The 25,212-nt window shown below is 40.6% G+C and overlaps 2 protein-coding genes across 5 annotated transcripts; both read left to right on the top strand.

Annotated features, from left to right (window-relative positions):
- The first annotated feature begins 230 nt into the window (after positions 1–230).
- On the top strand, positions 231–16,255 carry si:ch211-167b20.8 (protein phosphatase 1 regulatory subunit 3A). 4 transcript variants are annotated; one of them, XM_034124120.1, is made up of 5 exons: positions 231–1,376; positions 9,619–9,665; positions 10,316–10,401; positions 11,875–11,901; positions 14,156–14,324. In XM_034124120.1, the coding sequence occupies exons 1-4, from the start codon at positions 529–531 to the stop codon at positions 11,899–11,901; spliced, it is 1,008 nt and encodes a 335-aa protein (XP_033980011.1). In that variant the 5' UTR covers positions 231–528; the 3' UTR covers positions 14,156–14,324. The 4 variants fall into 4 exon arrangements, with proteins under 4 accessions (XP_033980011.1, XP_033980012.1, XP_033980009.1 ...); XM_034124121.1 differs by having other exon boundaries at positions 10,319–10,401; XM_034124118.1 differs by lacking the exon at positions 11,875–11,901 and having other exon boundaries at positions 14,156–16,255.
- Positions 16,256–20,692: 4,437 nt separating this feature from the next.
- On the top strand, positions 20,693–24,772 carry LOC117477451 (probable G-protein coupled receptor 173). Its single transcript, XM_034124122.1, is given in 3 exon segments — positions 20,693–21,465; positions 22,606–23,592; positions 23,594–24,772. Coding segments are annotated over 2 exon segments (1,200 nt in total). The 5' UTR covers positions 20,693–21,465; positions 22,606–22,764; the 3' UTR covers positions 23,966–24,772.
- The last annotated feature ends 440 nt before the right edge of the window (positions 24,773–25,212 follow it).

Below are 25,212 nucleotides of genomic sequence, written 5' to 3' on the forward strand. Positions count from 1 at the left end.
ATGTGTTTTTTGAGATTCTAAATAACCTATTAATCCTTTCCACCTGAAGATGTCTGCAGATGTTTTATTATAATGCTATATCATTTTAAAATGGTGTCATACCTGAGAAAGGCTTATGATTGGCTGATATAATTTTACTTTTATATCCTATTTCCAGTAGTGGGCGTTCATCCAGCCTAAACCAAAACAGAAGAGGGGGGAGTCACAGGATTATACCATCTCTAAACACATACACATTTGGGGCATGGAGAGCTCTGTAGGTCAGCGCTAAAATTAGAAGCTTCTCCTTCCGCGACAGCAGCCAAACTGCGGTGCATAAAGTCATGTAAACCGGGGGATACTCTATCACAAGGGCTGGCAGCAAACACATGTTTCCATGGGTGACATTTAACGCTGGGACTAGAGAGGCTCCGTGCGTAACAGGAACAGCACTGGATCTACTGCTGCGCAAATAATGAGCATTTGGTAGTGATTTTTTATTTTTTTGGAGACGCCATATGTACACAGCTTCCATGAGTGTCTGCAGAAATGTCTTTTTTATCCATACCAAGCCAGGAGGGCCTTTTCACCACCATTAAAATCGACAAATCCGCCGTGAACGCAGAGAGAAACTGCATGGACGACGATGACGATGATGAAGACGATGACAGCGAAAACGTGCGCCTCATCCCCAGATGCTCCCCGGTGCCCAGGAAGAGAGGCCACTCAATTTACGATGAAACCGCAGAGTATTTACGCATTCAATTGGCGCTGTCCGTGCGCAAGAAGGTGCAATTCGCCGACTCAACAGGTGGGGATCTGGTGGATGTGAAGGAATTTGTTGCCTTTGACTCGGACAGTGAAGAGGAGAGCGCACGGTGGGAGGAAGAGGAGGCAAAGTATAGGAAGCCGCAGAGGGAGCCCACTTATCATGTGCACCCAGAGTTCAGTGCGCCTAGCGGGGGGTCCCTGCTGCAGGCTGTGCACGTCAGCAAAGTGGAAGTGGAGCAGATTTCCCCAGCAGAGGATGAGCCTCTTGCTTTCAGTGGGCTGGTCAGGGTCCTGAACGTGTCCTTCCACAAAGCAGTGTACATCAGATCCACCATGGACAGCTGGGTGTCCTACTTTGATCACCCTGCAGAGTATGTGCAGGGCTCTAATGATGGGAACACTGACCAGTTCTCCTTCAAGCTGTCCTTTGCACCTCCTTACATCACTCACGGCTCTCGCATTGAGTTTGTTGTGCGCTATGAGACCTCTGATGGAGACTACTGGGCCAATAACTCCCAGATGAACTATGTGGTGACTCTGCTCCTGTCCTATGAAGATGAGTTGGCTCAGAAACACACCGACATGCAGCAGTCAAGAGGTATCCTCAAACCTCCAAAAGCCTACAGGTAAATCTGCTGTCACAAGTGTGCTTTAATCCCACAAACACAGACCAAAGAAGGCTCATTTTACAGAATGTGTGTGCAGTATTTGGGCCTTGACCTCTGATCTCCACAGATTGGTCCGTTGTAAAGTGCCCAAATGCTAAAATAGGCAATCAAACGCACAACAACTTCAGAGTTATAACACTTTTAGACCCATAAATCTAATAAAAAGCACTGATTTTGTAACAGGCTCCATTTTAGATGAGTGAAAGGCCACACACTTGTTTTGTCTCCTCGTAATTCCCCTGAATATCCAATTTCAAACACAAAAATCAATTTCTTATCAGCCGGGCATTGATTTGATCAACGTTAGTCATCAAAACACCTTTTTCAACCTTGTGTGAACACTAAGAATACACTTTTCTCTTCGATATAAGTTCCATATTTGGTTTAGTTTGGGTTATGTTTGTCAATTTCAACCGATACAACTCAAATGCAAAAATATAAAATGAACAATAATAAGTCATTATTTGACATATTGTCAATCCAAAGCTAATTTACACTGATCAAAAAACATGAAAACGTATCTTATTACAACTACCCTTTGTGCATCAATCATTTTTACAATTGTCATTACATATTTACACTGAAATAGTGCATCTATGCCTTAAAAGCATGCAGTGAAACGTCACAAAGCACCTGACCTCAGAGCAGCTGCAGGATCCTGTTGCTGACTAACTCCTGGGGGTTTTGAAACTGAAATGAGCATTCAGCTTTATTCAGGAGATCTGCCTGGAGACTGCATTCAAGACGAGTGGGATCTCAACAAAACACACTTACACATCATCATATTCAGAATCAGAAATCCTTTATTCGTCCCAGCAGTTAGCGGCAAAGACACAGTGCAAATCAAAGGTAGAAAGGCTGTCATGAAATCAGATGTCCACAACATGATTATCCAAAAGAATTAAGGATAACGAGATATCTAGAGAACATCAAAAGAGCAACACTGCCATCTATCAAAGTCATCTTCAATTTAGTGTTTAGTCTCTTGTCAATGGGCGTCTGTGACTTTACAAAAGCATTAAAAAAGAACATTTATACTAATGGATGATTAGATTTAAGAAGATTATTTACAACATGTTATGTGTTTTATCAGTGTTGAAAGTACATTTACTCAAGTATTGTACTTCATTACTATTTTGACATATTTGTACTTACATATTCCCATTTTAGGCTACATATACTTCTACTATACAACATTTTGGAGGTAAATATTGTACTTTTAACTCCACTACATGTTTTTAAAACTCATTGTTGCTGGTTAATTCTTACATATACATACCATCATATGCTTACAGTATATGATACTGTACTGTACCATGAACCTACCCAGTAACTAACATTGGCTCAACTTTGACAAACTACAACATGATAGATGACGCAACATGTATTTTGTGATATAAAACACAATAATAATATTCCATTTCACTCAAATACTGTGAAAGGAGCCAGTCTGCAAACTGAGTACTTTAACTTGTTATACTTGAAGCACAATGGTCTTACTTTTACTTAAAGGTGGGGTAGGTACGTTTTGAGAAACCGGCTAGAGATACACTTTTTGTTATATTCCATGGAATGCTCTTAACATCCCGATAGCAATGAATATCTTAAGTGCTTTGACAAAAAATCCATAACAAATGTCATCTGTGGAAGCCGTAGTACTAAAAAAAGCACGACCAATCATCTGAGCCGGCCCGGCTAAAGTAACTGGATGGCCTACCTGCCTGTCAGCCTTCCATCTGTGCACAAACTTATCTCGTGCCCTCATTGGTCATGTGCACGTTCGTGTGTGTTGGAGGAGGGGCTCTGTAAGGAAGTGGCAGATTTTTTCCGGCTGTGTATTTTCAAATTCTAGCGATCTCGAGCCGGTTTCTCCAAAATTACATACCCCACCTTTAAGTTACATGTTCAACACCGGACTTTTTAAGACCATAGTATTTCTATTTTTACTTAAGTTAAAGATCTACTTAATAATAAGATAAGATAATATAAAAGGTACTTTATTGATCCCAAATTGGCAAATGTTTGCGTTGCAGCAGCATAAAACACAACAAAACAAAACAAGGCATTGCACATATGTAGAAATTAAAGAGTAGAAATAAACAATAGTAGAATTTAAACATCTCAAAATAGAATTAAATCCACATTAAGAAGTAGAAAATGTACAGTAGACCGTGAAGATTACAAATCTATAAACTTCTTCTATCGCTGAGTTTAATTGCACCATGGGTTTATTATTAACACGATATCAATGCTATATTTTCCACGTATCAAATGTACGGAGTGAATTTATGGCCGGTGTTTGAGCGTCCGCAGAGAGAGGGGCTTTTGGAGCGAGTTCACTCACAGAATGCCAATCATCCAGTGGTGTGTGAGGAGATGAAAATAGGCGAAGGGCAGGTGTCGTTTTCAGGCTGGCGCTCCCCGACATTCACTCTACCTCTGACCTTTCTCTCAGAGTCCTGGAGGAGCACTGATGACTGGTTCCCCTCAGGAGGGGTGCTGCTTTTACTTTACTGCGTTTAAATCACCCTGAGAGGAGGGGAATTAAACGCTTTGTTTATTGTCACGTCAACATGAAAGTTTAATTAGCAGAGTAAGGGTACTTTGAAAGGTACCAACCACTTCACACTACAGCGAAGCCAACTCAGGGAGACATATCGTTTGGTTGAGTAAACATCTCCTCAGAAGAAGTACTTCAAACTACTTTGAAATCTAATTGAAAATGCACAGGTGATACCAAAACACAACAGCAAAAGGCTCATGCCATCAAATAATGTGACTCAATTGAGTTTATTTAAAAAAAGGCAAGCTTTTCACAGGCCAGGCATTACAATAATATGCTTAGTTTATTGTTATATCAACATGAAAGTGTGTTAAACATCTCATAATGCACAGAGACAGCAGGAAGTCCCACAGGCTTATGAGGACAAATGGATGAATACGTATAGTTTTAAGAATAAATACTACATTGAAAAGTTAGTACATAAAAGGCATGGCATTCAAAATCTCACTTCAGTAAAAGTACAAAAGTATTAGCATGAAAAGAAACTTAAAAAACAAAAGAGATATAATTAATTAGACAAAATGGCCTATTACAGAATAATAGATTATAGTATTTAATTATAATGATGCAGTAACGTGCTCACCACTTCACTGTTCACTTTATAATGGTGGAGTCTATTTTAATTACTTGATATACTGATGGGTAGCTTAACCTACTGTATATTATCATAACCTATTTATATTAGTTTAGTTTGTTGCACTACTACATAATGAGTCGTTTTATTTGTATAACTTTTTTTGTTATGTACATATATGGCTGATAATACTTCAGTACAATGTGAAAGCTAACCCTAACCCTAACTTGGACTTTGTTTAATAATGGTTGAAAACACTTTGTAGGTTTCTTTGGATAAAACATCAGCTGAATGCAATGAAACATACTTTTACTTTAGTGGCATTTTAAACTCAGGACTTTCACCGCTAATGGACTATTTCCAGACTGTGGTATCACTACTTTTATTGAAGTTAAGAATCTAAGTGCTTCTGCAGAGTGATAGTTATGGAGGGGGGGAGGCAGTGATTGAATGGGGGGAGATGTGAGAGATGAGGGAGACAGGGGGGGGCAGGATATGTGGCGGCGTTACAGATTCATTAGCTGCTTTGATGTTCACTGATAATTAGATTTGAACACATTAACAAAGCAGCCGGTGGGAGGAAGGTGACGGTGGGATGAAACACGTCTAGACATTAGAATATTTTACCAACAGCACACTAATATGAATCACACTGACAGTACGTTCACTGTATATTTTAGTCAAGTCTATCCATATGAAAGTGGCTCTGGATAACAAACCCATTAGTGTCCACAACAGGAACCTTGATATTCTTTTTTACAAGATAAGATACTTTATTGATCCCAATTTGGGAAATGTTTGCGTGGCAGCAGCATAAAAAGACAACGCATTGTACATTAGAGAAATTAAAAGAAATAAACAATCGAAAAAATATAAACCTCTCAAATATAAATAGCATCAAAAAGGTAGACAATATACATGTTGAAATACAAACATGGTGGAAGCGGAGCACAAATATGAAGACATTTCTACATACTGAATATAGTCTTTAGACAACAATGCATAGTATCTGATGGTGCAAAGTTAAACCTGAGCAGGCTGTGTTTCTGTTTCAGTATCACTTGTGTTTGTCCATGAGTTTGGCCTCAGTGTTAGACGTTGTTTTGCATCAACTCGCTGTGGAGTGTTGCAACGTGACCCGGGGTTTCATCTCCAGATCAGACTCAGGCAAAAGTACACATTAGTAGAGCCACAGAGATACAGCAAGCTACTACTTCACACTACAGCAAAGATTCCTCAGGGAGAAATCTAGTTTGGTTAACTAACGCTCCTTGGATAAAGTATTTCAAACTACTTTTTTGTGTATTCAAAATCGAATTGACAATGCACATGTGATACCAAAACAACAAAACAAGTCTCATTTCAGCAAATAAAGTCACTCAGTTGAGTGTATTTAAAAAAAAGTGACAGCTTTTCACAGGTCAGGCATGAACTCCCCACTAATAACATATTTAACCTCCACCTTTTTGGACCGATTGACCGACCTGAGCACTGGTCAAAAGAAAAGCAACGGACATATCATTTGACTTTTCAGAGAAGAATTAAAATATGTTAAAGTACAGTAGAGTAAGGGGTTAAATAAAGAATAAGAGGCACTCTAATCTGCCCATTGGAGAGCAGAAGTTGTTTATCTCTGAGTCAGATCAGATGGTGGCTGCAGGTCTGAGCATGCTTTTGTTGTGAGTTGCTTGCAAAGGGTGTGCCTTTAACAATTATCTTCTTACAGAATTTGGAGCTGATTATATGGATCAGTCTAAGTTTAGATCAGTATAAATCTCACAGGCTGCTGAGCCAAGTCGTACAGCGAGAAACTTGTTGCAAAAAGGACAAATAATCTCTTATTATTGTAATGATTGTTGACGAGACTGTGCTTTCCATATCAGAGCTTCAACACTTCAATAGCTTAAGGCGAGACACGGCAGGCAAAAACATCGTTTTTCATGCACTGGTCAGATTTTGTGCTATTTTGATTCCATAACATGTTTTCTTTCAGGCTTTTTGAAGGAAAACGTACAAAATACACATTTAGGTGTTTATTTGACTATAGTTTGTCTATTTGCGTCTGTAGATTTCTCCATATATATGTAGATTTTCTCAATATTCTGAAGGCTTTTACAGAAGGGTTTGTTCCTATATCATTCATAGCCTGAATTATATAACATTTTATACCTAAAAACATGGCGAAAATTGATATTTTAGGGCTGCTGACAGTATTTTCTGATTTATGAAGTGATAAAAAGAGATATCCAAAATCTCTTCTGTAAAAACTTTAGATTCTAATATGACTACAAAATGAAACAAGAATTTTGAACCTGGCTTTATACAATGTTCAGATTTGTGTTCCTGAAATGTGTTCAAATATGCGCATATTTAATGAGATTATGGCTCATTTGCATATTTAAACATGCTATTTCAGAAAACGTGTAATACAAAAAACATTTGTCTTAATGTAAGTAATTAACTGGAGAAATGTCAAGCTGATATCTTTAAGTTAAAAAAATTACCCTATTCACCTGTAGTGTCTCGCCTTAACATTGAATGACTTAGCATCAGCAGGCGCTATGATGCAAAGAGTAAGAAGATCTGGTCAGGTCATTTGTCGGCTCCTGTCACACGCTCATCACACTGATGACCTTTAGCTCTTTTGGCATCCGTTGCAAGACACTTGGAAATGTTGCACCCCCAACCTGTCAGCACAACTTACAACTTATAGAAATATATTCCTGCAGGTGATTTCAAAGCAAGACATACGGGCAAACATATTGTTTTTATTGCAGGTTTTGGGCTATTTTGCTTCCATAACAAGTGTAGCGACAGCATGAAACAAAGAAAGTCGCTGAGAGGCTGAGGCCTGTTTGCTATTGTATGACACGCTATCAAAAAAGTACTTGCTGAGATCAAAACTGCAGTGAATAATAATGTAGTTTAATGAAAAATGAGATGATCAACTTATTTTAACGTAGACATACGCATTGTAATGATAATCAAAGCAATCCTAAAGTTTGCGGTCAACAAAAAATACAACGACCCTGTGTCACCCTCTCTTCCACACACATGCACACGCACGCACACACACACACACACACACGCACGCACGCACGCACGCACGCACACACACACACACACACACACACAGATTTCTCCAAAATGCATTGAAAGATAGCATTACATTTCACCTCATTTGCATATTCACGCATAATATTTTCAGAAAACTTGTAATATAATAATCAATTGTCTTAATGTCAATAATGACATGGGGAAGTTTCATGATGATATCTGTTAGTTACATGTTTGACCCTATTCACCTGTAGTGTGTACAACATGTGTGCATTTCACAATACAATTCACAGTCTGCTCTGATTGGTTAGCTGGCCGGCTCTGTTGTGATTGGTCAACCTGCTTAGAGATGTCCCGCCCCTTAGCCTATCACGTACAATGTGTTGGAGCGCTAATAGAAGCGTGAGTGTTTCGTAGTGATGTCACTATGTTCAGGAAGTAAACAAAGGACTACAATGGAGGCGATTTGCAGACCATTAACATGCACACAAACCTATGTAACACACTATAGGAAAGGGAATAAGGCCTCTTTAATTATATACATTTGCATTATTAAACATAACAATACAGAAAACTAGTCTTACAACACACATTATAATTAAAAGTAATTCATCTGGGGAAGTTTCATGTTGATATCCATTAGGTAAATGTACCACAATTAGATCAGATGCATTACCTTTAATATAGAAACATGACTTAATGGCTGATCCTGTGTGTGCACTTTACGATGACCCTCAGTGCACATTTCCTCGCTCACTCATTTCCCACCTCGTTGTCTATTTTAACAAACACTCTAATGAGAAGTGTCATCGCAGAGGCATCTGGCAATAAAACACCGAGCGGCAGTACAGTACATGGCGTACAAAACGTACAGTACAGTACAAAGAGATAACACACCACCATTATCTATTTGAAAAGGCTCATTCAGCACATTAACAGCCAAACTGCATCAGCAAATATTGAGACTAATTATCCGTAACAGGTGTTGATGACGGTGTGTGACCACCTGCTCGGCCATTTCAAATGTGGAGGTGCTGCTCTTTGTTTTAGATATGGACTCTGCATTTATCAGATGATTCAGACGCTGCTTTTGTTACATCACATCACATTACATTACATTACATGTCACATGTTAGACGCTTTTATCCAAAGCGACTTACATACTCAATACTGTGGACAATCCCCACAGGAGCAATTTGGGGTGAAGTGTCTTGCCCAGGGACACAACGACATGCTGACTGCAGTGGGACTCGAACTTGCTATCCTCTGATTCGAAGATCAGCACACTAACCCACTGAGCCACAGCCTTCCCGTTGTTGCCAAAGATGAGTCGAAAATACAAAACTAAGTGTACGATTTGGCTCTTAGGTTTTGTAAATAATATTTAGTCTTTATAATACTTATCAGTGCAGAACTATTATGTAGGAGAGAAAATCCTATGGCTTACTGCAGCGCTTTTTATCAGTTTTGCCCTACTTAGCAACCTAGTAAATAAAAAACACCTAAATGCTTAATTTTTAAGTATTTAGAATCAACCACTAAATTCATGGCAAACTAATGCAATAAAACTACGACATATGTGACAATTAAGCTTATTTTTTACTTCTTTCTCCGTGTCTAAAGCTGAGTTGATGCGTTGTCTTTCACCCACATATCCTTTTTAAATAATGTCTGTCTCACATATTTTTATTCTATTAACATCAAATTGGATTCCTGCTCACACTTAACACAATTAATCGTGATTGTGGTTAATGCTGCAGTTAACAGTTTATGGCTTTTAACAATTACATTATACTACAAAGAACTCAAATCAGCATCAGCCAACGTTCCTGTATACGTACACTGTCTAAAGAAAATACATATACACTCTGCGTTTAAAAGCACAACTACCATTAGGCCATATGAGGTTCTTTAGGACTACATTTGTGTTTTAGAGAGGGTACTATTGGGTTTGTTAAGACGTCTGAATACCTTGTGTTTTTAACGCATGTCTCTTTTTCTTTCAGTATGGAGGATCCATTCGATTCAGAGGAGGAGCAGGATAAAGACGAAGGTACTGTCATCCCAAATATCCGTCTTGATTTGTCGAAATAACAAGACATAAATGAATAAATATTAATATAATAGATATTCGTATATCATGGTATATGATTGAAGCAGGAATCCGCAAGTATTGCACTTAAAAAAGACAGGTCAAAGATATTGTAGTAATGACAGCATAATTAATACTTGTAGTGGCCAGTATGTAATGAAGGGTTTCCAGATACCACCCTGGTTTCAGAAATGCCTCCGATACAGCCTATAATATGCACTATGCACTGGTTATATATCATGTTTTAAAATAGGCAATACTTCCATCATCAGCTACTAACCGTTTCCGAAATCAATGATGGGATCAAATAACATCCATACAGGGCGTACTGTAGCTGCTTAACAAATACATCATATATGTATGTGTTTATCATTCTGGTAGATATGGTCTTCATATCCACCAATCCACAAGTTTCAGGAAAATGTTTTATCTGAACATCTCTGAAGTGATGCAGCCTTTCTTTAAATAGGATTAAAGTCTTAAACCTAAGATCCTGATCCGACGCACTGAAGACATGACGTACACGTTTTCATCTGTGGAGTGCCCCTTTAATGACTCACACACTGCGGACTAATCAGCCTCTCAGTGTGTGATTATCTGTTTTCCATCAGCAGAAGAAGCAGGGTCCTCCAGGTCAGCTCTGAACAGACCCCCACCTCTCTGCCCGGTCATCATACAGCCTGAGATCGACATCGAGGTGCGTGTAAAGAAAATATCTGCGTTAAAGGAAGTACATGGGGTGTCCAAACTACGGCCCGGGGGCCAAATGCGGCCCGCGGACCATTTTGAATCAGCCCTCAGCAAATTTTAAAAGTGTAATGAAATATGGCCAACAAATTAAACATCTGCTATTGTACTTCTTAAAGGTCCCCTATTATACTGTTTTTCATCAATATATTACAGGTCTCAGATATATACAGAACCTGTCTCTGATTGGCTGAAACACCGAACAGTTCATTGCAGCATCCCATAATCCCCTCTGTTTCAGCCCTGTTTCAAAAGTGCTGATTCTCTGTCTGTTACTTTAGATGAAAATAAGGAGCCCCTCCCCACGCCCCTCTGAGAGAGATTTGGTTACAAAGAACACAATGGTGCTCTAGGAGGAGATTCAGGTGATAAGGTGGTTGGTGATTGGCTAATGGTTACACAAGCCAAAACATCGTTATGACATCATAAAGTGGCCAAAATCTGATCAGCTCATTTTCAGACAGGTTTTTATATAAATGGATCAGGACAAAAAGAGAGAGAATCTTTGTTCCTGAAACTTTCAGAGTCTCTTTACACAGAGGGGACACATGTTGATGAAGAAGAGACATGAAGAAGAGGGGACACATGTTGATGTAGAAGAGACATGAAGAAGAGGGGACACATGTTGATGTAGAAGAGACATGAAGAAGAGGGGACACATGTTGATGTAGAAGAGACATGAAAAAGAGGGGACACATGTTGATGTAGAAGAGACATGAAGAAGAGGGGACACATGTTGATGTAGAAGAGACATGAAGAAGTGGATTTTGCATAATAGGTGACCTTTAAATATATATGTTCAAATATATAACTCAGTATTCATGTGTTAATAAGCCACATTTTCAAATAAATTCAGTCCATTAAAGTAGGAAACATTTTCTAACACATCTTAGTTGATAAGAAAACAGCCCAATAACACATTTACATAGCAACCTTGAAATCTACCCTTCATATTTCCTCTTATTATCAGCAATCTGAGCCTCCTGTTTTAAGGGATGAGCTGCTAACACAATAAATGAAACCCTACGGAGAGCTGTGTGTTTTTCTCATCAATATCAACCATCATTTACCTACATTTGATTGATTTTTCTAACTTATAACTTATGAGGCAATATACCTCTAGTGAGCGGCCCAGCCCTTCGTATATTGTTCTGTATGTGGCCCTTGGTGAAAAAAGTTTGGACACCCCTGATGTGAATCAATGAACTGTCAATGACCTGCAGACATAGTCCCACCACACATTCATCAAACGACTTGTTGGGTTATATTCCAATTATCTTGATTTGCATGCCGTTGTTGACACTTTCATTTAACAGATAAGCAGGCCAAGTGCTTCATGCCTTTACGCCAGTCTAATAAAACATAACACACATTTCTGTTGGACTTTTAAAGCTCATCATCACTGGCTTTATATTGTTCACAGCTCATTGAAGCTTCGGCAACAACTTAGGTAAAGTCCCGCTTCTCCCCGCTGCAGCACGAAAACTGTATGTTGTTGGATTGATGTTGTGATGCATGATGTTGCACCCTTCAATCGTGTCCATGTTTAATTTGAACTCATGTCTCTTTCACTTTTAAGTGATACGGTACACTAATATAGATTTGCACCATGTGTAATGTGTGTTCAGAACTTTATTTGGGATGAATCCTACCATTAATGTGCTGTTTGTGTCAAGTGTTTGTATTGAAGCGATGGTACTGAAATGTCACTGAAACTCATTTTAGACCACATGCTGCTTTGCACAATCACTCTGACCCTGGTGATCTTCTTTAAGGAATAGTTAGATACAATAGACACATACCCTTCATCGCTTTCTTACTGAGGGTTACAGCATAAATATATATTTTCTTATTGCATCTTGTGTCTACATTTTTTGTATGTACAGTATGCTTGTATGCACGTACTAAAGGTGTTTAGAAAAGCACTTTATATATATTAAATGTATTGTTATTGTTATTATTATATTGAGTTTTAGCAAGGGACTCTTATGCAGGGTTTGAAAGTGTAGGCATTAACTGGTACTGAATAATTAACTGGATTATGTGTCAGACAATTTCTTGGCTGAGAAGAGAGACTTCCTGGACTAGTTAGTCTTTATGCTAAGCTAGGCTAACGTGTCCTGGCTGCAGCGTCATATTTAATTTTAAAAAAAAGCCGTGGGAGTGGTTGCAATCTTTTTTGAACTCTTGGCAAATAAGCACAGTTCCTAAACATGCTCCTATAAATTCAGAGATGCTCAATATGGTAGGAGATTTGTTGAAGAACTTCCTGGGGTATAACATAAACATTTTAAAGAAAAACAAGAATTGGTTTTGGTTCTGCTCCCTACACAAAGCACATCAGACTGGAAGACTTTTGTATTTTAGAAGAAAGGAAGTCACGGGCGGTTTGCAAAACACTGATTAACTACCTCAGATACTGCACAAACCACTGTTTGCATGAGCTCATCTTGTTCCTGTTAACGTTAACCATCAGTATTCACATGCATGTTGTTTCCCTTTGGTAGAGCAATAAAACATCAAATAAACCCGTCAAATACTGCGTCAACTTCCTCCAAATAGTTAATGTTTACCTTATTTGATACAGGTGCATTCAGAGGGAAAATACCTCATCAAGTTTTGTTAAATAACTCAAGTAAAGGCAGTAGAATTGCCAGGATAAAAGCACTCAGTTTGATTTCTCTTAAGCTTTTCAATAATTCGGTACTGTCATCAAATCTTTTCATAATAAATGAAAAGTGCTCTCATAGGAACAAATGGATTTAGTGTAAAATGATGAAGTGGAGGAACTAGAAGGTCACGCAGACAAGGCCGTTTCCATTAGTGAAAAAATAATGCCTTTAAATAAAACCTTGGCCAAAAGAAAAGCAAACCGAAAACACAAGCTCTTTAGCGCAGGTGAAATAGCAGAACACAAAATTACACATCGCTTAGCCCTGATGTTATTTGTCCTGTTTGTGTCTTAGTCTTGCACTTTTTCTTGTAATTGGTGTTCATTTAGTTTTCAGTCTTTTGGTTTTATAATCGTCCTGGTTTTATCATGATTTGACTATTTGTCACAGCAAGCTCACAGCAGGCAAAGCTCTATGTTATGAGCCAGTTTCCTTTAAAAAGTCAAGTGAAAATGGAAAATAAAAGGGTCTTTCGGGGAGGACAGAAGTCTCTTAAAGGTACAGTTCAACCTACAATCCAATCACTTTGTTTTGAGTAGTTTTACTTAGGAACTATTTTCTCTCTATACCAAACTTCATCCACCAAATGTATCACCGGGCAGAAAGAAGAATGCCATTATTGCTTAGAGCTCCCGCTGACTCGATCCTCTCTGCAATGAGTAAATGCATCTTACTTCTGCTGGAAGGAAATGAGTTTTACCATAAAATGACTCATAACAACGTCTCCGAATTGTCTTGAGTAGCCAGGTCATGATTTCCTTGTAAACTTCCTTTTTAACAAGAAGTCAAAACAATAACCCTTTTTTGCTAATAATATAAAACAGAGAGATGCATCCAATCCCATCACACTGCGCCTGTTTTGTTTGCAATGCCTCACTATTAAGTTGTCAGCATGGGATCCATTTGACAGAAAAGCATTAGTATGCAGTAAAATGCTTTTCCTCTCTCTGTGTGCAATGTTAATGTGGAATACAAATCTCTCCCCTTTGTCTTTATAGCTGTCACTGTTGTCTCGCTCTTTTACTTTAACAGATTGCGGTTCACCCATCTGCTCCCGGTGTCCCACCCACCCAAGAGCATCCATCTGCTGATGGCTCACTGTCCGCTCTCACTGTATCCCCAGGTGAACTATTCCCGTGTATGTCTTCCGAAACCACACTTCAAACTAATTCATCCTTTGTACTCCAGCCAAATAAGTCACAGCCTTTACCCAGACTCCACTGTGAATTAGGCAACCAAACGTCAGAGCAGCCCATAGACGGAGGTCCCTGTGCACTACTGCCTGATTCAAATCCCTCTGCGAAACAAGAGTCAAGTCCGAGATCACACAGCTCCCAGGCTTCCTCTCCCTCTGAGGCCTCATGCATGCATCCTCCTGCCGTGGAGATGAATCTGTGGGAAGCACCAGGAGAGGACGAGTCAACCGACAGCACGGTTGATCGTCCTTGTCTTGAACTGCCTCCAGAATGTGTCTCTGCTCCCAGTGCGACCCAGCAGGAGGTTGCAGTGGGAATTAGTGAACTTTCTGCAGGGGGTTACACCAGATCTGCAGAAAATCACGAAGCTAGCACGACCGAAATCGTGTCTCCTGAGGCAGAAAGTGAGGAATCTCTGAGAGAAGCAGAAGGTGAAGATCCACCATCGCCTGAACTCTCAGAGGCTTTTCAGTCGGCCTGGGAAGAGATGGAAGATGCTCCCGAGACTTCCCCTGACGCATTATTAGAGAATCCACCAAACACAGAGGTTCCCAAGCTTCATACTGAGCATGACGCTAACATAAATCTGATGCCGTCCGTCATCTTTCTGAGTGGAGTTGTCACCCTCTCCATAGTGTTGCAGGAACCCACCGCCCTGTTCATCATCGGGCTGCTTCTGATCCTGCATCAGTTTTAATTATGCCCCCAAAGTTCGTTCTCACGTTAAAGTGCCTTTTCGTGATTCCACAAAAGCCAACAAGTAAAAATAAATCACACACAAGTCTGTCGTTGAAGTTGTTGTGTATCACTGTGTGAGTTTTTAGATAAGTATACGTTTTCATGAAATGAAAGGGTACAATTTATGAGTGTTTCTTCAGTGTTTCCAAAGTATAATACAAGGAGGAAGTAATTACACAGACATCGGTCATACTTTTGGTGATATTTATGTGAAACAAGTGGTAAGTAATACAATAGTAGTCAATTATAACCCCATTTCTACAACACTAAGGGCGCGTTCACACCTTTATACAGTCTGTTTCACTCCTAAAGGTCCAGCTCCTGGTACAAAAGGAAAGCTCAAAAAGCCAGAAAATGTAAACAAGTCTTGATAGAAATGTTGTTCAATTATTGGTTATAAAGTTGGCTCCTCGCCGCGTATGAGGTTCTCTCCTTTTTGCCGATTTAGCAATAAATTGTAAAATATTACTAATGTAGCGGCTGGCTAGTTAGCTAGCTAAACAGCTCATTCTTGCTCTAATGCAATACTTGAAACTTGAACAATTATCCTAACAAAGTGGCTTCACAATTGGCTATGGCATGGTGCTTTGCTGCGCTGTGAAAAGTTTGTCGGTGAAATATTAAGTTGTTAAATGTTGGCGCTTTAATTACTTAGCGGATGGCTAGTTAGTTAGCTAGCTTTCTATTTCAAGCATGCTTATATGTCTGGTTACAGAAAATGAGCCATATGAGAGGCAAATGATGTGCAACCAAAGGGTGTGAATTAATAATGAAGTTGTTCAACTTTAGTCATTCAGCAACTGGCTAGTTAGCTAGCTCGGCTGCTAATTCCCCCATGCTTTAATGCTACGCTGGTTAGCCTACAGAATATAAGCGGAACATCGGCTAGGAGACTTCATAGCTGTGAGGGGGGAGGTTGTAGCTAGCAAATGTTTGTGTCTTTTGTGATCTTATAAACAGTAAATTCATGTGCTGGTAAACCCACACAACTGGGTCACTACTTCCCCAGTCACTATAACAGAAGAAAAAAAACCTGTAGCCTACGCTTCCTGTTATTGTTTCAGTAAGAGAATCCGGTGTTCACACTAATCCAAATCAATAGCAGGAAGATAAAGGCTTCGGTTAAACTAGACCAGGGGTGTCAAACTCAATTTCATCGCGGGCCACATTCGCATTATGGTTGCACTCAAAGGGCCGGTTGTTACTTTAAGACTATATACAAATGCATATATAAATATTGAATATACAGTATATAAAATAATGTATTATATTACATTATTGCCACTGCATTGGATTATTATCGGATAGGGTAATAACTTCATAATTAACTACGTCTGAAAGCAGAAGTCTAGGGCAAATAATTGCAAGTCTCTTCAGTGAGAATGTCACAAAATGATTTAAAAGAAAAGCCAAATTCTGGAAAAAAAATGTGAGATGCATTGTGCTAAACGTATGGGCAACGTGCTTCTGTAACTCGCCCTGTAACCGTATAATAAACATATTATATTCTTTCAGAGCTCTTGTGGGCCACATGAAATGAAGTCGCGGGCCGGATTTGGCCCCCGGGCCTTGAGTTTGACACCCCTGAACTAGACCAAGGCTGGTGTGAACCATATACTTTATATATAAAGGTGTGAACGCACCCTAACACTAAAGCACATTATATTATCATAGGTGTTTTGTAATGTGTCTGTAGTGTAGCGTTATATATGGATTCATTAATCTGTCCTGTAATGCACTTGTTTCTTCTTCTTTGTTGTTGTTAGCGTAGTTTAGGTTGTTGTCTAACCCGACTGCCATGATAACTTTTGTGAATTCCATGTGTTGTTTTGTCTTTAATGAAGGACAACAAATCTTACTGCAGTGGGAAGACATTTGTTTTACAAAATACATTTGAAAAAATCTGGTTATGTGAATTATGTGTTGCCTTAATGCCTAAATCAAACTGACCTGCAGTGAACATCTGTTTGAAATGAATGCTGCCCGAGGGAAAATGTGGAATATTGTTTAGTGTCACATGTGAAAGTGATATTTTTGTATCATTAGTAAACGATCACAAATGCACATTTTGTTTGATGAGTCTTCCTCTTGGATCGAGCAAGTAGGGGTGGGAATCCCAAGAAAACCAAAAGTACAATATTATCACAATACTAAAAGATATGAGTATTGTGATAACACATAACAAATCAGATCAGTAGATTGCGATGTATTACCTTTTTCAACTGCACATTTTGCAGTTTGTCATAATCTGAGATTGATTTTTGCACATTTTAGATTCTTACTCGCCAAAGTCTCCATCTTTGTTTTGACTCATTTCAAGCCGTGAAAACACTTTATGCACTTTCTAGTGGACTTTAAAAAAGCAATTGTTACCAAACTATTCTATTTTCTATATTCATTATTCATATAGCAAAAGACTAGTACATGGCGACCATGTTTAAAAATCACATAGCGATATGCTGTATGTTATCTTCCCACCCCTACTTGCTATCTATCCCATATTGTTGTTGTTGTTGTTGTTGTTGTTATAACAGAAATATATTGAAATATTACAGCACTACTTTGACAACCTCACAGTCTGAGGCACTGAATGACATTTGAAGTGATGAACGTTTTTGCAGAGTATTGCCATTAAACGTGGTTCTATATCCTGTCAACTCTGTGTCATTCCTTTATCCTTTCATCCACTCTATATACTCTATAATTAAAGTGTGCATGACAGTTGCATGCACAGTAATGACACTGCACTGGTGAAAGACTGACACAAAAATAACGCAGAGCCTTTAGTGCCTTCGGTCTCCGGAGCGCGCTCAGCTTTGCTTGAAGTGGAAATAAACAGACGGCAACATGAGCTGCAAAAAGAAGCCAAAGGTCACGCATTGCACTGGAGTCACGGTGTCATGCTAGAGAGCACACAGGCCATTGTAAACTGAGCTCAGTGCTGCAAAGCTCTCAGGAAACCTCCTCAGGTGCTTCATGATGAGACGTGACACACTCATTCTGATTATAGTCACACGCTAATAAGACATCATCTTTATTTTTAAACATGGGAGCCTTGAGGTGTTAAAAACGACATCAGTGTTTTCCTGCTAAATCAATCCGTGTTAACTTCAAAGCCACAGACGTCCTTGGATGTCAGGTATCCTTTGGATTATGTGGATTATGTATTTGGCCTATAAACCAAATTATTAATCAGAGCACACTTGCACTTCTTAGACTTGTGCAGGGAAAAAGGGCGGGAGTGATTAATTTGTGTGATGGTCACATAGCTCGACTGTGGAATGTATTACAAATGTAAGCAGACTTAAACCTGACCCAAGAAGGATAATCAGTGCGATTCTACAACAGAGATTTGCTTTGAAATCATGAATGCCTTTTCAAGAGATATTCCACTGAAAGCTGTGTTGATCAGTTATTTGAAATAAAGGTTCAGTATGTGTTGTGACATTACTAGCAAATAGCAGTTTAACAGGGTATTTTGCTGCTCTTTTCTCATTGTGTGATATTACTGTGGGCCGATTTAATCTGTTCCAATGGAGAGTTTCCATCACAACAGCTTTTACCTAAATAACATCTTTGACAGAAAGAGAAAATAACACCCCTCCTTCAACATGTAATTGAACAAAAAATAATAATTGTATATTGGTGTTTATTGGCTTTATCTGAACAATGACAGCAATCATTTAGCTCAAAGTTGAGTGCCGTTAAGTACATTCCTCAAGACCGGAGAATCTGCTAATGTTGAAGTTCAACAAGTTAAAATTATCTTTTGAAAATGCTGAAAAAGGCTTTAAAAACATGTAATTTCAACCAATACTTAATGTAGGGCTGCTGCTCTCTCACACAGGCCATCTGGTCAGTGAACATCAGCATAAAGGGCAGATATCTTTGCCCCCAACACACTTCACCCTTGCATTGAAGAAGACTATAAACTATGAATTGAGACCATCAACTCATCAGGTAAATGTTTACAGAGGCAATATTTCAATTGAGAAGTAGGGTCATTTTCTCATAGACTTCTATATAATCAGACTTCTTTTTGAACTAGGAGTCACCCCCTGCTGGCCATTAGAAATATGACACATTTAAGGCACTTCCCCATTGGCTTAAAGAGGCCCTATTATACCGTATGGGGTTTTCTCTTGCTTGTAGTGATTTCTATAGGTTTTTGTGCACGTAAATGACCTGTAAAGGCTAAAATCCCTGTGTTTCCTCTAGAGGGAGTCCCCCCCCCCACCCCCACCCCCATGCCTAAAACATCGCCATTGGACTCTGTTTACATCGGTGACATCACTATGTAACACTCGTGCTACTATTGGGAAGCGCTCCAACACATTGCACATGTTTTGCTAAGGGGTGGGACTTCTCTAAGCAGTTGATCAACCACAACAGAGCCGGCCAGCTAACCAATCAGAGCAGACTGGGCTCTGGTTTCAGACAGAGGGTGAAAAGAGGTGCTGCAGCACAGACAGTATGAGAAAAATAAAGAGCTTTTTGAACATTAAAGCATGGAGACATGTCCCAGTAGAGACACTTACTGATATACACTTGAACATCAGCAGGAGAGGACTCTTTAAAGTAGAGACACTACATACTGATATACACCTGAACATCAGCAGGAGAGGACTCTTTAAAGTAGAGACACTACATACTGATATACACCTGAACATCAGCAGGAGAGGACTCTTTAAAGTAGAGACACTACATACTGATATACACCTGAACATCAGCAGGAGAGGACTCTTTAAAGTAGAGACACTACATACTGATATACACCTGAACATCAGCAGGAGAGGACTCTTTAAAGTAGAGACACTACATACTGATATACACCTGAACATCAGCAGGAGAGGACTCTTTAAAGTAGAGACACTACATACTGATATACACCTGAACATCAGCAGGAGAGGACTCTTTAAAGTAGAGACACTACATACTGATATACACCTGAACATCAGCAGGAGAGGACTCTTTAAAGTAGAGACACTACATACTGATATACACCTGAACATCAGCAGGAGAGGACTCTTTAAAGTAGAGACACTACATACTGATATACACCTGAACATCAGCAGGAGAGGACTCTTTAAAGTAGAGACACTACATACTGATATACACCTGAACATGAGAGGAATACGTCCTCTTTAAATGTTCAGATCTGGAGGTTGCTGCGTGCTACAAACAATGAACATGAGAACACATAAAGCATAATGAAATGTTTTCTATATATTTGATGAGGTTCCAATGTTAATTCAGGTGTTATTGTTTAGCAAAACCTGAAAAAAGGTGGCCCAGTTTCCTCCTCCACGACCCAGAATTCCTTGCAGCAGCTTGTCACTTTGTGTTCAGTCTGCAGCAGGAGAGAGGAGACTGTTTACAGCTGAGAGCAGACAGCCTCATACATGATGAGACGGTGAGAATAAAACATCACTTTCATGTTATTGTGGCTCACGATAATACTGCACAGCTCTCTCTCTCTCCCGCCCTCTCTCCCTCCCTCTCTCTCCCTATCCGAATAAAACCGAGTGTTTCCGAGAGCGTGCGAGCTGCCTCCTTGCAAGCAGCCATAATTGGGATTATTCAGGAATAATTCGCCTAATCCAGTCGCCTTGTTTTTCTTTTCCCCCTTTTTCTTTTGTCAAATCGTGATTTCCACAGCGTTATGGCGACGTGAATCTGGATTTGTCAGACATGTATCACGGAGGCTGCATTTTTTTTTATTGTGGACTATAATAAGATGTCGCTGAAAAAACAAAGACTGCATATGAACAGTTCGGGGTAAATACCTTTTTCTTTTTGACTGAAAGATGGGAAATAGAGACGTTTGGAGGCTGTTTTCTGTGTGGACTAATTGCACCACCAGCCAATATACATGCCAAGACCATTCATTTATGGGATGCGCGATATTTTCTTCCTCCTCTCCAACGTTTGTGGGTGGGTTATTATAAGCATTGAAAATCTGACATCATTTGGATATATGTGAACACAACAAGGTATGTTGTTTTTTCTAAATCGCGTCAGTTTCTAAGCCTTCTGGAAATCCACCTTCGACGTGATGCAACATAGAAAGCTGTTTTCTCGGATGATATTCAGACACAAATGAACACATCCCTGTGACTGAGAAAGGGTGGCGGTGCTGGATGTTTTTCTGTGGCACAGTCCTCACCCCGGATTGTCTGATCAGCTGTTGATTTTATTTTAGTATTATCTTTATTATAAGATTATGTTGCTCGATTCGCGATGGATTTATGCATAACAGGTGTTGTTTGAGAGCACAGCAGGAGCATGAGGCTTTATTATGTGCTTTTCTCTCGATTTAACAAGCAGTGAAACAAAGCGACTGGGATCCTTTTTCAGTTTTTTTGCCTTGAGAGAAGAGCCGATCCAAAAAAGATGAGGGGATGAAAGGTAGGTTATCATCTGGATCACACACACACACACACACACACACACACACACACACACACACACACACACACACACACACACACACACACAGACACGGCAAACACACACACACATACACACACTCGCACATACGCACACACACATACGCACACACACATCAGAGGTGATTTTGACACCTGTTCATCTGTTTTTCACTCTGTCAGGCCTAGCTGACATGGCAGCCATCTAATCAGGTGAAATTATATGTGTCAAGGTGGCAGAGGGCTGTTATGTATGGGGAGAAAAATAAGCCCTCAGTTACAGAACATCATATTGTTTTTCATGGCCTACATAGACAAGGCCCACCCAGACAAGCACACTACAGTTTATCATAATTTCTACGCCTGTAGATTAGTTTTTTATTACATGAAGCTGCATTTTGTGTTTTTTTCCAATGAATTCTTAATCTTGGCTCCTTGCTGAGGCCTTGTCTGTGCTAATCACGATGTCAACTTTCTCCTGTTGACTCACATTTCACACAGTAGGCCTATAAGGTTATAGAAAAACAACAAATGGCTGCCTGCTCTGCCATATTTGTTATGTGCTGTGAATGGTACACCCTCCTGCCTCTCACACACGTACATACACATACACACACACACACACACACACACACACACACACACACACACACACACACACACACACACACACACACACACACACACACACACACACACACACACACACACACACACACACACACACACACACACACACACACACACACAGAGTGTTCTTTGCTCATTTACAACATCTCTGTTTGTTGGACATGCCCAGTGTTGGTTGTCTGCTCCATCCTCCCCCCCCTCCCCTCGTACACCCCCATGCATTCACTCAAACACCCACACTTGCACAAAGTATGTGAGCTGTTGTATCTTAGCAACGGGCAAGGTAATTACTGAGAGAGCCAAGGAGCTGGCATGCTGTAGAGCTGCTGATCTGATCCCAGCCGCGGAGAAACAGGAAGGCAAATATTTCCACAGTGTTGCCCAACACAGCACTTAAATATATGCACGCTGCTTAATGTAAGTTTCCGTTTAACAAGCACACATCTTGTTTTTTTTCCATGCCTCAAAATGTGTGTGTCTGTGTTCGCAGGTGGCGAGGTTGTGGACAAAGAGGAAAAAAGATGAGTCTGTCATGTAGAAAAGATCCTCACGGCCTCTCCTTGTAGAGACGAGGGAGCCGTGTGGAGAGGGGGTTTGTAGCGTTTATACAAATACAAAAAAGGGCCCCCCGAACAAGGAAGGTGAAACAATGGCTAACCAGAGCTTCGCCATCGATGGACCGGGAAGTTTGCTGGCGGTTCTGGCTTCTCAGAGCGGCATGTCGAGGGGAGGAAGCAGCAGCAGTGGTGGAGGCAGCACTGGAGGAATCTCTGCCACAGATGTGTCCGCCTACTTTAAGCTGGTCTTCTTGGGTCTGATCATCTGTGTCAGCCTGGTGGGGAACCTCCTGGTCTCACTGCTCGTGCTGAGAGACCGGACCCTTCACAAGGCGCCCTACTTCTTCCTGCTGGACCTGTGCCTGGCCGACGCCATCCGCTCGGCCGCCTGCTTCCCATTCGTGCTCGTGTCCGTGCACAGCAGCTCGGCCTGGACCTACAGCGCCTTGAGTTGTAAGGTCGTGGCGTTCATGGCGGTGCTGTTTTGTTTTCACGCTGCCTTCATGCTGTTTTGTGTCGCCGTCACACGCTACCTTGCCATCGCCCACCACCGATTCTACGCCAAGCGAATGACCATCTGGACGTGCGCCGCCATCATCTGCATGGTGTGGACTCTGGCCGTGGCCATGGCGTTCCCGCCGGTGTTCGACGTGGGGACGTACAAGTTCATCCGCGACGAGGACCAGTGCATCTTCGAACACCGCTACCTGAAGACCAACGACACCCTGGGCTTCATGCTCATGCTGGCCGTCGTGGTGCTGGCGACCCACGGCTTCTACGCCAAGCTGCTGCTGTTTGAGTACCGGCACCGCAAGATGAAACCGGTCCAACTGGTGCCAGCCATCAGCCAGAACTGGACCTTCCACGGTCCCGGGGCAACAGGGCAAGCCGCGGCCAACTGGATCGCAGGGTTCGGTCGCGGGGCCCATGCCTCCGACTCTGCTGGGCATCCGTCAGAATCTACACAATCAGCACCGGCGGCTGCTGGGGATGGAGGAGGTTCGGTCGGAGAGGAGACTGGGCAGGATGTTCTACACCATCACCCTGCTCTTCCTGGTCCTCTGGGCGCCCTACATCGTGGCCTGCTTCTGGAGGGTGTTTGTGAAGTCCTGCACCATCCCCCAGCGGTACCTCTCCATCACGGTGTGGATGAGCTTCGCCCAGGCCGGAGTCAACCCCATCTTCTGCCTCCTGCTCAACGAGGACCTGAGGAAAGTGCTGAGGGCTCACCTGCCCACCTACTGGAGGACTAAACAACACCTGCCCCAGGACGAGGCCTACTGCATCATGTGATCCGATTCACACAAGAGAATGTTTCAGGTTTTTCAAAAAAGCGAGGATTTGAAGTGATGTAACGCACCTTGGCTAAGTGTCTGTTTTGCACAACGAAACCCGATTTTTGCCAACGATTGCAGGCACGTTATTAAGAATGTTTGAATAAATGGTGCAGAGGTTTTACTTTAGGGGGGCGATAATGACAAAGCCCTTCTTCAGTTTCTGATGATTTACTGTTTGATTAATCAGTAGGAAAAGATCACAACTATCACCGCTCCAACTAAGTGTGACAGATGCCATTTTAAAATAATGTTGCCTTATTTCAGTGGGACACGCCCCAGAGCTTTCATGAGTTTGTGTCACACGAGGCTCAAAACAGACACACACAGGGATGAAAAATCCTTCAATAAAATGTGCTGCAGACTTTTGAATAGAAAGTGTTGATCAGAGCGTTACTAACTCTGAAACACATCAAGGAACTCAAAGGGGTCTGAACGGATGAATAGACCACCCCGGACGCCTTTTCATGTAATTCAGAGGAGACTGCAGAATATCGAATGGACCCAATAACCTTGGATACATTTAAATAGCTCTCGTGAACCCGAAGAGCCCCTAACATGCTTGATTTTTTTGGACTTGATTTAGGGCGTGTCAGGTTTTCTTTGTATCATAAAAAAAAAAATTGCCTGTTTTTCCTTTTATTTGTAAACTATACATGTTAAGCAGATGACACTATTTTGAAATATGACTTGATTTCATATTGTACAGACTGTACGGGAATGTCTATTCCTGCTTGTGTGTTTTTATATAGCATTTGTGTGTATGTGTGTGTGTGTGTGTGTGTGTGTGTGTGTGTGTGTGTGTGTGTGTGTGTGTGTGTGTGTGTGTGTGTGTGTGTGTGTGTGTGTGTGTGTGTGTGTGAGAAGAGAGGAGGGGATATAATGATGATAGAATAGGTTCCAGTAATATTGAGTCAATATGAAAAGCAGCCTCGTCTTGGTGTCTCAAAACCATGCAAAAATTTAACAATATTCATATGGAAATGTATCCTTTAAATGGATTTCCGTAAAATGTATTCTGATTTTTTTTCAAGCAAATGTGAAGTATGAGGAATTATGAATAATTACAAAACAACACTTGTGCATCACAAACAGGCCGGAGGATTTAATTACTTGAATGATGATGTAAATGTACAAAAATTAGCAAATGATGATCTTGGGAATGTTTTACTGTTATGCTGACAAAAAATGAAGGAATGAAGCGGC

Source organism: Trematomus bernacchii, unplaced genomic scaffold (assembly GCF_902827165.1).
Source record: "Trematomus bernacchii unplaced genomic scaffold, fTreBer1.1, whole genome shotgun sequence".
NCBI classification, from domain to species: domain Eukaryota; kingdom Metazoa; phylum Chordata; class Actinopteri; order Perciformes; family Nototheniidae; genus Trematomus; species Trematomus bernacchii.